We start from the raw sequence: 13,184 nt of genomic DNA, 5'->3' as shown, positions 1-13,184 counted from the left end.
TGCTCCTTGCCCTTTTCTTTGTGGTTGGAGGAGCTGCCCTGGCGGATTGCTGTCCCCTCTCCTGCCCCGCTAGAGCTCAACTGGAAGAGGTCGTCCTGATTTTGCATTACAAACCAATCCACGAGCTGTCTGCTTCTGATTCTAGCGACTGGAAATAGTTTTAAAGTGCTTTCCTCTCCTTCAGGACGCGGGGTGCTGCATTAACCCAGGCAGCTGCTGCGAGGTCCCCATCTGCCTGCAAGCACCATCCGCTGCAGGGACCTCTGGGTCAAACAAGAAGACAAGTAGGTAGCAAGTGTTGCTCGGGGAGAAATTTTTCTTGCTGCTGAAGCCACTTAAGTGGCCCTGTTTGATGCGAGACAGAAATATTTTGAAGGGCTGCTTGCGTTACAAGAGGAGATAACTCATCTGTGCGGGTCTGCAGGGCATTAGGAATCCGTCGCTGCGAGGGATGGGAAGTCGTGGGGGACGGGAGCGCGGGCTGTGCCGTACAGCCTGCTGACGGTCGCGGTGTAACGGGCCACCAAGCACCGGGAAAGATCTCCGCGTGTTAAATCAGCGTTAGCCTTACCAGGACCGGGAGACACACGTCATGAATCTTCAGCGCTACGTGCGAGATTTAAATGCTTCATTTACTACGTTGAAAAAGAGAAGCCCGCAGCAGTGCAGTTCAGGGGAGCTGTACTCCGAGTCCTGAGGACTTTTGGTGTTTCTGAGGCAGAAAGTCTCTCTCTCGTCTGGTTTTCGTGCTGTTTTGGGCAGGGCAGGGATTGCAGCAGCTCCCAAAGCAGCACCGAGGACTCGCTTGGTGCCTTTCAGCGGTGCGCTGCATGACACCTTGCGCTCACAGTTACCTTGCTGAACGGAGATGCTGGCCCCAAGCACCTTTAATCTGGAGCCGGAAGGTGAGAAAAGCAAAATCCCCCAGAGAAACCGGATCCAATAAACCTCCTTTGAAGGCAGCATCGCAGCCTGGGCTGGAAACGGGGAGGCTTCAACGTGCGTCCAGGTGGGGACATAAATGGGAAAGAGGAAACGCCGGTACATGGCCACACGTTAATAAAAGTTCCCATTTTTCCCCCCTACTCCTTTAAAACGAGTGTGTGAGTGCTCTGGGGGTGTTTAAGGAAAGTCACCGAAATGCCAGGGGTGTTGAAGCCTCGTCTCTGGCGTTGGAGGAACTGGGAGCGACACTTCCCTGGCGGACCGCCCCCAGACGGAGGGCAGGGGAGGCTGCGGAGGAGCTCGGATGGATTCACCGGCCGGGTGCGTCGATCAGAAGGACGGATGGGTAGATCTGAGAGATGGATTAATTAAATTGCCGCCTTACCAACTCCCACGGTGCGGGTGTACGTCCAGACGCGCTCACTGGGCACCAGTTTAGTTCAGGAAGAGGTCGGAGGGGTGAGCGTGGGTGGGAGCGGTGGTTTCGCTGGGGACTGCTTTGCTCCAGCTCTGCCTTGTTCGTCACTGTTCGGATTTGCCAGCTTGAGCCCTGCTTTGCCAAGGCCGGCCCTGAACCCAGCTGGCTGCAGTTGTGTGATGGAAAATCCAGCCGTCAGCCTAGATGCTTGCGTCACCCTTGGGGTTTTTCCACCGCGGAGGCAGGATTCCCAGTTCCCAGGACTGCACGGTGATTCCCTTTCCCTTACTTTTTGTGCCAAGAAGGCGTTGCGGTCCTGTTCCTTATTATCCAGAAGGAAAGCATCCCCGGCACTTCCAGCACTGCACGATGTTGTTGCCTTCTTGTGGACTCGCTCAGCGTCAGCCACAGCCAGAGACTGGAAGGGGAGTGCGGGTGCTCAGCCCCTCGGGGGCTGGCGGGTGTTCCTGGTGTCCTTTTCCAGCAGCACTTTTCCAGGGAGTTTCTCGGAGCTTTCTGATTTTCACGTCCACTTCTTTTCGTTCCGCTCCCTCCCGGCACGCTCGCTGCTGATGTGTCGTCGCCGCGTCGTCCCCAGCTTCTCCAGATGGGATGGCTGCTGGATGGGAATGGGGAAGGTGGGGATGAGCTACTGAAGGGTCCAGGCGCTGTGGTTAAAATGAAGCTTGTTCTCCAGCACCGATATTCCTGCAGGACAAACCCTACCCAGCCTCACCTGACGGTGGGAGCGGCTCTGAGCCCATACGGAGGCACCCGGGCTGTCAAAATTCATGGAGAAGACACTAGAGAAATTGGAGAAATGTACGAATTTCTTTGTGTTTGGTCCCGAGGAAGGGAAATGGTGGTGCTTTTGGAAGAATTAAGCAAATATCGGTCCTCTAGAAGCAGCTTCAGAGGGCAGCTGGGAGGGGAAGGTGAGGACTAACAGAACTGCAGCTGGGCTGGGACCGGGTGAGGGATGCTGGAAGTAGCCCTCGTGCTTCTGCCTTTTGGTGGACATCATAGACGGGTCTGTCACCTGCTCCTAGGTCCACAGCCAGCTGGAGGTGGCAGGATCAGTGCGGGATTTTGCTCTGGGGAGGTTTATGAGACCACTGGGCTCTCCGCAGAGCTGTCTGTGGGGCCGAGCCTCTCGGTCTGGCTGGGAGAAAGAAGAAAATGGGAGAGTTTTTTAAGAATCACAGTTTCGAACTGAATCTCGCATTTTTCATCTCTAGAAGCAGGTAAGCTCTGTCTCTCCTGGGATGCTTAGACTTGCCTTGACATCTGGAAAAAACCCTACAATCAAACTTAATTCCAGTTCCCATCGTGCAGAGGTTTTAGTCCGTTCCCGTTGTCTCTGTGCACTCTGCTCTGAGCCATCCATTGCCCAAAAAAACCCTAGATGAAAAGCACCTACCCGAAGCTGGTTTTGGGAAGTGTTATTGCTTGGTCTCTGCCCTGTAGCTGAGAAAAAGGGATTGTTCTCCAGGTTGTTTGCTCTTAGTAATGAATATCTTGGAGCTGTGCAGCCTTCTGCAGGCAGGTGGGCATCATTACAGCCATGGCTTGAGGAGGAGAAGCAGCCAGCCTGATGAACAGGAAGAACAAAGTTGTCCTAATCTGAAAATAAGCTTTTTTTTTTTTTTTTTGTGAGAGCTTGGCAAGATTTGGTTGCTTTATTTGCCATCTCCAAAGGAAGAGGAGGTGAGGTGGTGCCCAGAGACCTTGAGCCTGTGCGATGAGAACACAGGAGCGAGGCTTTGGGTCCTTCCTTGGTGTAAGGCAAGCGGAGATGTAACTTGTGTAAGTTGTCCTTTAACCACAGCCAGTGGTGTTTCCATGTGGAAATGGTTCTTTTCCAGAAATGTCACATGAAATAGCTTCCCCAGGGCACTCTTTTAATGAACTTGGGCTTGGTGGGTTTTTGACAACTTTATTTTCCCCTTGAATATGGGTGATGCTTTCCCCTTGCTCCCACGCCGTATCTCCAGGAAACAAAGTTTGGTTCTTTTTGCTTCTAACCTGGAAATTCGGGTGCAGACACAGACACACGCAAGTCTTTTAATAGCAGTTGTGAGTGTTAAAACCTTCCCTGCTAAAATGTTAATGCTAAAATGTCCTTAATGTTGATTTCTAGCAAGTGCCACCGCACCCATGCGCTGTCGTGCCCGATGGCTTCCGTTGACTCCATCCTTGCCTGCAGCCCGTTCAATACAAGGAATTAGGGAAGCAGATTTGGTATTTACTCCCCACATGGGCCCAGCTGAAAGTGGCTGCCGTGCTAGGCAGAAATTGCAGTGCTCTTGGAGCCCGCTGAAACGTTTCAGCTGCGAAGCCCGTGCTCCTCTCGTCCTCCGCGAGCGCCGCAGCCCCGGCGGCAGTCTCATTGGGGTTGCAGGTAGAGCGCATTTGATCAATGGGATTTATTTGCTATTAAGCAGCAGCTCGTGATCATAAACCATCGTTTACATCCCGGCATAAATAGCCGCCTCTCTCGAAAGAGCTGAGTACTGAACGAGTGTGAAAATTCAATTCCCCTCTTAAACCGAAGGATGGTCCTTTTGGAAGCCGATTCCAGCAGCAATATAATTAACCTCTTGCTGTGCCATTCTGCGGGAACATATTGAACGCGCCCGGTGATAATCGCCCCCTAATACTGGTGTCTGCTTTCACACTCAATTCGTAACAGCATTACGGTAATCCCAAAGCCTTTTGTTAACGCGCGGGGCTTGGCCAAGTCGGGAAGCACAACAAAAGGCGTTGGGGCCGCGCGACTCGGGCGGGCGTTGGGCAGGTGTTCCCGGTGTCCTGCGAAACACCAGAACGATGTGAGCTGGGGAGAGAGGCGTGTAGGGCTGTGCTGAAACCTTGTGCACACGAATCCGTATATGTCTGCCCTTCTGGGAAGGCCATTTTTTATGTAACCAGTTAAAATCACTCTTGAAGGGCGAGTTGGGGAGGTCCCCAACCTCTTCTGGAGCCCCACAGGGTTGGGTTTTTGTGTTTTGTTTATTTAAGGCCATCGGAGGCAGAACCACTCTGCCTCTCTGCTTTTAGCTGCTGGGACCCTTCCTTTTTCTGGCAAATTACTCAGCGTAATTGCTATTACACGCTCCGTGCTCCCACGGCAGGTCCCGAGTCCAGCTGCTGCCCTTGTGTTTTATCCCGTCTCCTCTCTCCGCCGTTCCGTTCGGCTCGATATTTTCCTCCGTTGGCCATCTCCTCCCCTTCCCAGATCTTTCTCACCCAGGGAAGAATCTGGGGCTGGGTTTCGTTCTCCCACCGAGAAATTTAGCTCAAAATGTGCTCCCCCCTTCTCTCCACATGCTGTTGTGCTGGGAAGCAGTGCCCTGATGGGCACCACAGCTCCGGCACCCAAAGCCCGGGCTCCTTCGTGGTATTTTGGTGCCCGTTGCCTTCAGTCACCTCGTGGTGCCTGGTGCCGAGGGCTCAGCACCGTGCTTGCGTCCGGGGTCCCTCCTGTGAAAATCAGGGCAGGATGCACAAACCAGCTTCTTCTGCAGCCCCTCTGGGGAGCCGCTGGGGATCTCTCCTGGGGTTAAAATGCTCTTTGAAACCCTCCGTGGGCTGCTCTTTGTTCCAGCACCATCCTGAGCATCCCCTCGTGCCCCCCGTGGGTGATTTCTTGCGGCACCCTGAGCAACTGGGAATAGTCGGTGCTGGCACCAGGTGTGCTGAGTCCTGGGAGAGGAGGAAAGCAGAGCTTCGAATAAATCCAGAGCCAGTGTGCCAGTTGTCCTTAGCTGTTTATTTTTCTTCCTAACGGCTGTTTCTGGAGAAGCAATTCGGTTTTATCCAAGGTTTTTGGCCTCTGCTCTGCTTTTGTCGTAGTTCACCTGGACCCAGGTGGGTTTTCAGCTGTGGCTTCATGCCCGCGGCACCCGTTGTTATTTTTATTTTTCCCTTCTTTTGCTGCCTGAACAAGACTCGTGCCTGAGCAGGAAGCTTTCCCTGTCCCAAATCCTTCTCTGAAAGCAGCAATATCCCTTTGAATTTAGGAATCTGTGCTCCTGGAAATTTATCCTTGTTCTTTTAACTCTTTTTTTCCCAGCAGTTGGTTTGCAGGATTTGCTCTGCCGGTGCCTCGGGGCTCGGCCGGGTGCTGAGGTTATCCACTGATGTGGAGGGGAAAAGCAAGGGAGAAGTTGGGCAGATTTTCCCTTTTTGTGCAATATCCCCCAAAGGGATGCAGTTCCCATTGTTTACTTTAAAGCCACAGCAGGAAAAGGGGCAGAAAGCTCATCGGAAGACCTGGTCGGATGAAGAAACGGGCATCGATATCTTCTTCCCCTTCTTCTCACTCGTCTTTTTGGCAGATGTGGAGGATTACAGTTTGATGGCAGCCCTAGGAGCAGGAGATTTGTAGTAATTAACAGCAGGTCAGTGTTTCCCCCCCCGTTCTATTTTTGCTGTGGAAGAAAAAATATGCTTCTACAAAAACAGATTTTCCATTCGTTTTTATGTTTCTACAAAAGCTTTTACGTTTTTGTTGAAACTTACTCGCGAGTGATCTTAATTTTTCATTGAGGGAGGTTTAAAAAAAATAATAATAAAGCTTAAGCTATCACTTTTATAAACTTCCTTGGTTTGGGGGAGGCACAGAATAGCAGTAAGGGGCACTTTGGGGTGCTCGGGGCCGTGAAAGCTCCGGGCACAGCCGGGTGGGGATGATTTAAGGCCGCCAGAAGGCAGCAGGACCTCGTGTTGTCTCCAGCTCTCCCGCAGGCATCCCAGGAGCTGTGGTGCTCTCCCTGCCTCGAGTGTCCCCTTCCTAAAGCAGTGTCAGCTCCTGGAACCTCTCGGGGCAAAACACGGGCTGAAATAATGCCCTACATCACCCTGCGACATTCAGCCCCTTTCCTATGGGATGCGTGCGTTGGATCCTGGACCACGTCTGCTCAGAGGCAGGATAGGTGCTGGCACACCCCGGGGAGGCTTTTTGGACCTGGGTTTCCCATCTGAAGGTCGGTTTGAGGCGTTGGGGTCCCCGGGCCAGGTTTTTTCAGAGCCCCCAGCGAGCGGTGCCCGGGGGAAGCGCGGCTCCAAGCAAAGCCCCAACCTCAGCAGCGCGGCGCGGGCCTGATAAATGGTGCTCATATCCAATTCAAATATGATGCAAGCAGTTTTTTTCTTTTTTTTGTAGTTTGTCTTCCATTGCAGTAGTAAAGTTTTTAATTAGGAAAGCTAATGAGATCGATTAGTCATTAGAAGTGACCTCTGGATCTCCGCGAGGAGCGTGCGCGCGTGTGCCGGGCTGATAACGGGGGACGCCGGGGTATTGTTTGTAATAAAAGCCTGAAGTGTTTGATTTGAGTGAAATGTGCCACGGGGAATACATCATGCGGAGAAAAAAAATTACAACCCTGGGAGCCTGTAATGAAGGGAATTAAACCAACATCCTATCTAAATAACATGATTATCTACACAAAACCCCTCAGCTAGCAAGTAATAATAGAAAACCGAGCTCTTCGGAGAGCCGCTTTCACGAGGTGCTTAATGCTGGAGCCGCGCGGGCAGGCGGCTTCCGAAGTGCAGCTCCGGCATGAATACGACATCCAATTACTGCCGGGGAATCGAGTTTAGACCAGGTGCCAGCCCGTCTGCGTGCCGGCACCGGGGACGCCTGCGTGCCCCCAACAATTCGAGACCTCCGCGTCTCGTGCGAGCGTCGGGCAGGGAGGGATGGCAGCGGGAGCTTGGTTGGGTTCTGGGCTGATTAGCGGCAACCGGAGCCCGAGCGGGGGCAAAAAAAACAAGTTAATAATGCAATCGACAAATTCCCAGCTTCGTAATTTTGTAAGGTTGGAGCGGCGGAGGCGAGGGGGCGCTGGTGCTGTCTGGGGATGCTGCTGGACTGTGGCTCCCTTCCCTTCCCTTCCCTTCCCTTCCCTTCCCTTCCCTTCCCTTCCCTTCCCTTCCCTTCCCTTCCCTTCCCTTCCCTTCCCTTCCCTTCCCTTCCCTTCCCTTCCCTTCCCTTCCCTTCCCTTCCCTTCCCTTCCCTTCCCTTCCCTTCCCTTCCCTTCCCTTCCCTTCCCTTCCCTTCCCTTCCCTTCCCTTCCCTTCCCTTCCCTTCCCTTCCCTTCCCTTCCCTTCCCTTCCCTTCCCTTCCCTTCCCTTCCCTTCCCTTCCCTTCCCTTCCCTTCCCTTCCCTTCCCTTCCCTTCCCTTCCCTTCCCTTCCCTTCCCTTCCCTTCCCTTCCCTTCCCTTCCCTTCCCTTCCCTTCCCTTCCCTTCCCTTCCCTTCCCTTCCCTTCCCTTCCCTTCCCTTCCCTTCCCTTCCCTTCCCTTCCCTTCCCTTCCCTTCCCTTCCCTTCCCATCGGAAGCAAATTTGTCCAACTTTGCTGTTGTTTTATACAATTCTAATTGCAATTATTGCTCAAACATTGCAAAGGGCCTTAAAGACCCATGGCACGATCGTTGCCCCGAAGAATTTTGTCGGAAAAAGTCCCAAAGCATAGAAATAGTGCTGGAAAGCCACTTTGCTTTTTGTTCTTTCCTTTCTCTTCTTCCTTCCCCCTTAAAGCTGTGGACATTTGCAGTTCCTCTGGTTGCTCTTGCGTGAGCTTTTTAGCTTTTTTTTTTAATTTTTGATATTTGTTTGCTTGCGAGCATCTCCCAAATCCCGTACATTTAGAGGCTGGCTCAGTGAAGGAAGGCTAACTACCTGGGAAATGAAGAGCTTTTAGGACAAAAAGAAAAAAAAAAAAGGAATTTGTCATCCTCCTTTCCTAATCCCGGAGAGTCTTTATTGAATACATCTCGTTTAATTTTTAACCCAAACCATCAGAAGCTCCTTAAGGCACCGCTGCTGACTTCCTGGCTTTTTGGGCTGTTAACATTTTTAGTGCCTGGCTGTGGATGTGAAAGCAAATCTGTGCGAGCAGCGAGAGCGAGGGGAGAGGAGCCGGCAGTGTCTGGCTGCCACTTGGCCGTGGTATGAAAAATCCCGGTGCTTTTTCAATATAATATATAATTATAAATATAAAATATACATATATGTATATAAAAATATAATTCTCTGTGTTAAACCGGGGAGTTGCAGATTGCTCCGGGGGCCAAGAGCCACTTCAAAATGCCTTTTCCTTTCTTTTTTTGTTTCTTCATCTAACCATCCCGGCGAGGACCGGGTTATCCGGGAGGCCCCGCTCTTCTCCAAGGCAGCCGTGGGGATGGGTACAGCGTTTTCAGGGAAAATAATGCTTCTGCTTTTCCCCTCTCAACCCTGCAATAATTTTAACGAGAGCATCTCCAAGAAAAACAGCCAGCCCTTTAAATCAGTTCTAAAACCAGAAGACTTAGTCTCAGCATGTAGTGTCAGCTTTAATTATCCGGGCAGTTACGGCTGTATGTTATAAAAGTCAGGCAATTAGACGCCTTCCTTAAAGCTGCAAAAAAAAAAATTAAAATTCCCAGCCACCACGCGGAGAAAATCAGTCCGACACACAACCGGTAATGGCGCGAAACGTTCAGCGGGATAAGCTGGCGTGTAGATCGTCCCGCAAAATGTTCTCAAAACGGGGATGGTTTCGGTGCAGAAATTTGCTCCGAAGGGAGACGTCATCTGGGAATTTCTGGGAATTTCAGCCCGTTTTCCCCTTTCTCTTTCCCCCAGGTGCCAGCTTGCTCTTCGCAAGGAGCCCCCCGGCCAACAAGGTGATAAAGACGCGCTACAGGATAGTGAAGAAGAACGTGGTCTTCCCCTCCTCGTCCTTCAGCAGCCCTGTCCCCAGCTGGAAGACCAGGCGTCTCGGGACATCCAGGTAATCCTGCCACCCCTCGGATGCAGGACCCGAGAGCCGCGAGCGCTCCCTGCCACTGCTGCTGCACATTATTTGCAAGAACCACTTAATTTCTCCATTTGTTTAGCCGCTTCCACGCAGAGTTTATTGACTTAAAGTGTGAAATCGTGTTAGTAATCACGTTAGCCTGAGCCGGGCTGGTGGCAAACGGCTTCCCACAGCCTGCTCCTTCGTATCCGTTCCCTCTTTGAATTCATTGTGGTTAAATAAGCCGTAAGGATGATGAGTAAACGCACACAGCTCTCAATATCAGACCTAAGTAGACTTACTGCCTGCTTGGAGAGAGACACGTCCCGCCAATGGGGCATGGTCAATTGTGGCTGCTCCTGAGAGGAGAACGGGTTCTCCTCTTCCTCCTCCTCCTCCTGAAATGCAGGTTTCCCCTTGTCAGGGGCAATATTTTGGGGCAAGAGAGCCTGCTCTGCTCTGCCCGTTCCGTTATTCGTGCCTTGGGTAGACCCAAGGAGCTGGGGGACGCGGTGGCTTGTCCCCTTCCGTTGGCACACCTACATGGCTTGGCATCAGGGTGGTTTCCTCCAAAAGTGATTTCCTTTGTCTTCACGCCGTGTTCCAGGGGCTGACTGCTTTTCTGGTGAGTGCTGGCTGCTGTGGAGAGTCAAAAGATTGTGGGGATTGCTTTTAAAGCCTAACTTTGCCTGATTTTTCCCCTGCTCTAGTTAGAGTTGGCATAGACTTTGACAAACGTTCGTATCGGAAGGGAAGGTTGGTTTTGAGAGACTCAGGGGTGGCAAGGCAAAGTTCCAGGAAAAGAGGGAGGTTTAATAAAAAGACGTGTTTATTTTCAAACTATTTTAAAAAAATCTAAAATGAAGTTCAATATTTTTTCTTGGTCTTTCAAAAGCTTGTAGTTCGGAAGCTCCTGGTCTGCTCTGTACTATACTGACCTCCGTTTCAAAGTGCTTCTTCTCCTGGGGAAAACATGGGTTCGGTTGGGACTAATTTGGGACTTCTACCCAAATTTTCTGCATTCAGTCTTACCTGCACCACCTCCTCCTCCTCTTTCTTTACCTTCTACTCATACCTGCACATCCAGTCCCTTTTTTGCAGTCCTGGGATTTACACGTCTCCTCTTACTCCCCTCCAAGAGCATCTCCTTTGCCTCTTTTGGTACAGTTCCTGCTCTGCTTCTAAGTGCCACCTCCTTTTTCAGGTCCCTGGGGGCAAATCCTTGCGTGGTCCTTTCCCCAGACAAACCACGTGCTCTTCTTCCTGCTCCCTCATCTTGTATTTGTGTTGAATTGAGCTAGCAGACGTGTGTGCTTGTTACCTGACAGATAAATTCCTCGCTTGCTCGCCGCTGTCAGGCAGTGATAGAAAAGCCAGACCACCAAATAGCGTAATTCTTGTGTTTCTTCTTTGGGCTAAATAGAAACTCCTTAAAAATATTATTATTTATTATTATTTAAAGTATGTCTTTTGTTCCGTGGATTTTATTATGGTAAAAACTGCAATGCTAACCTCTGAGGCTCGTAGTTTGCTGCTGATAATTACGGTACCCGGCTGTTTTGTGTGCAGGTGAGGATTTGTTTCCCCACTTTGTAATCTCCCATTTCCTCCTGCAGTCTTGCCCTTCCCATCTCTGCCTCAGTTTGCCTGGGAAGTGGCTGCTTTTTTCGCCCTGAACCAGCCACTTTGAGCAAATCTTGCTTCTTTATTTAAGTCCAATAAGGGAAAATTTGGTGCAAAGAGCTGCTCGCGGTACAGTCATGGTAAAATCACCGCTCTCCTCCATCCCCGCGCTCCCGGCAAGCACTGGCAGAAGTTGGATTTTTATTTCTAGTTCCCGTCTCCGTGAACCTTTCTGTGGGGGATCCGGGCCAAACTTCTGCTTTAGGGTCTCTCTGTAGGTAATGTGCCCCTAACTGGGGTCCGGAGAGAGAAAAGTGAGCCAGGGTGGGCTCGTCCTGCCCTGGCATCGCCCCATTTTATTGCTGGGAGGGGAATTTGTGCCTGGGATGTGCTGATTAAGTTCTGCAATCACTCACAGCCAGTGGAAGATGAGGTTTTGTAACGTGGGGGGGCTTTCTGTAGAGTATCATGGTCTCGTATTTTGAAATTGCCCAAACCTTTACCCTCCGATGCATGAGCCTGACTCCAAAACCCATCTGGGCATTGGCACGCAGAGGGTCGTCTTGGCATCGTATCCTCTTCTGCCCCATGACGAGGTGAACCTCACGGCATCGTGGATGTGTTTAATGATGGTGAGATAATCACGCTGGGGGCAGTAGGAGGGGAGGGGGCTTGGAGCAGGGGTTTTGGGGTCTGGCCCCATTTGCTGCGAGGCTGTCGCTTTGCAGAGGAGGAACCCGGTCGTCCTGCTGCAATCGGCCGCGAGCTCCCACTTGGAGGATAATTTTATCCGTATTAATCTTCGACTTCATTAAATAACGCGCTTTGGATCTCACGGCTGTTTCAGACAAATCTTGATAAAATGCCATCAGCAAATTAAAAACAATTATATTTTCAAGAAGCCATAAATCTCCTGCTCCGTCTCCCTAGTACTTTTGGTGTGTGCGATCCATCATCCCGCCTGGCGGGGGGAAGCACATGGCAAATGCTTCTCCTCTACTTTTTTGTGTTGTTTTTTTTTTCCCTTGTGCTCATAGCATCCCTTTGGACAAGTAGCAAGGGAACGATCCAGGGGGCTGGGAGCTGCTTTTCCAGCCGCTTTGCTGTGCTATTGTCAAAAAAAAAAAAAAGCGATGGTTTTGTCAAACCAGGACGGGGAGGAAGCACGGGGCATGCCCGCGCATCGTCTCCCTGGGGACCGTGCAGCTCTCCCCAGGCCGTTTTGCAGCCCGGGCTTTGTCACCTCTCCTGTTTCATGTTTCGGTGCGTGTCGGATCGAGTAGCCAACTTTTTTTTTTTCGTTTTAATGCCCTTCTGGCCTGAAGCCAGGAGCACGGCATTAAAGGCCCGGTGGTGCCCTGCTCGAGCGCTGCTCCTGAGCTCGTTTCTAGCTGACGCTATGGGGAGATTCCTGCTGTGAATCCCAGGTTTTTGGGGCTCCGAAAGCAACGTGCAGGGGTCTTACGTGGCCGGTGACCTTTTCTGATTTAATACTTTATAGACTTGATGTAGCAAACCGTGTTTCTGTCCATCTCGTGAACCGTGTCTTGGAGATTGCCCTCCTCTTTTTGGGTACGTAGCCAGAAAACCTTTGCTGGGGCATCTGGGGCAGCGCCCCGCTTGCCAACAAGCCCCAAATTATCAGGTAAAGGAGAAGATGGATGCGTCCAAGTGCTGGGGAGAGTCACTGCGGATCCCTCGGGGACGAGCTGCTTTCTCCCCTTACCTCTGGGTCGCCTTAAACTTGGCCCCGCTGCTGACTTTTCTGGAGGCGATAGACGGGAGTATATTTTAAATTAATTTTACTCCACTTTTAGTAATATTTTTGTTTTAAATAGATTTATAAGCAACTTGGGGGCTATTTCTCCAAATTTATGAAGATAATTTTCGCTCTCTTGATAAGGTTAAATTTACACCTGCTATTTCCATATTAATTCACATTGCTAAGTGGATCTAATTTTCTTCCGTTCTTCTATCTAGTGAGTGTGGCCTTTCCTAATGCAATTTCCCCCTCACTAAATCACTGTGATCGGGAGTCATGATCGAGTTAAATTAACTTAAATTAATTTACTTAATAAGAGCTCCAGATCATTGTGAATGAGGTGAAGATTTATTGATCCTCCTTTTCACTCCTCCCCCTTATCTCTCCGCGCTTTGCAGGAGCGCAGCGCGGGAGGGCTCTGATTTGCTTGCCTTAAATTTCATTTTCTCCTATTGACGTGGCGATCGGCCATCGCTTGGAACTCATGCAGGGACATCTTCTCCGCGGCCAGGAGGGGGCCGAGCTGCTTGACACGGAGGAATCGGGATGGATGAGTGACGGCGGCGTTTGCAGGTCCTGGAAACGTCTTCAGCCCTTCTACGGTGTCTTCCTTGGACGAGATGCTGCTCCTGGCATCTTCCGTGGC

General features: G+C 51.0%; 1 protein-coding gene across 2 annotated transcripts in view; it reads left to right on the top strand.

Annotated features, from left to right (window-relative positions):
- Positions 1-13,184, top strand: part of ZC3H3 (zinc finger CCCH-type containing 3) — a 137,300-nt gene that overhangs the window by 47,453 nt on the left and 76,663 nt on the right. For both annotated transcript variants that reach the window (XM_066990810.1, XM_066990809.1), the window contains exon 4: positions 9,000-9,147. In XM_066990810.1, the coding sequence (XP_066846911.1) occupies positions 9,000-9,147 (148 nt within the window). The remainder of the gene's footprint in view (positions 1-8,999; positions 9,148-13,184) is intronic.

Source organism: Anser cygnoides, chromosome 2, assembly GCF_040182565.1.
Source record: "Anser cygnoides isolate HZ-2024a breed goose chromosome 2, Taihu_goose_T2T_genome, whole genome shotgun sequence".
Taxonomy (NCBI): domain Eukaryota; kingdom Metazoa; phylum Chordata; class Aves; order Anseriformes; family Anatidae; genus Anser; species Anser cygnoides.
This window is presented reverse-complemented; position numbering and strand designations above follow the sequence as displayed.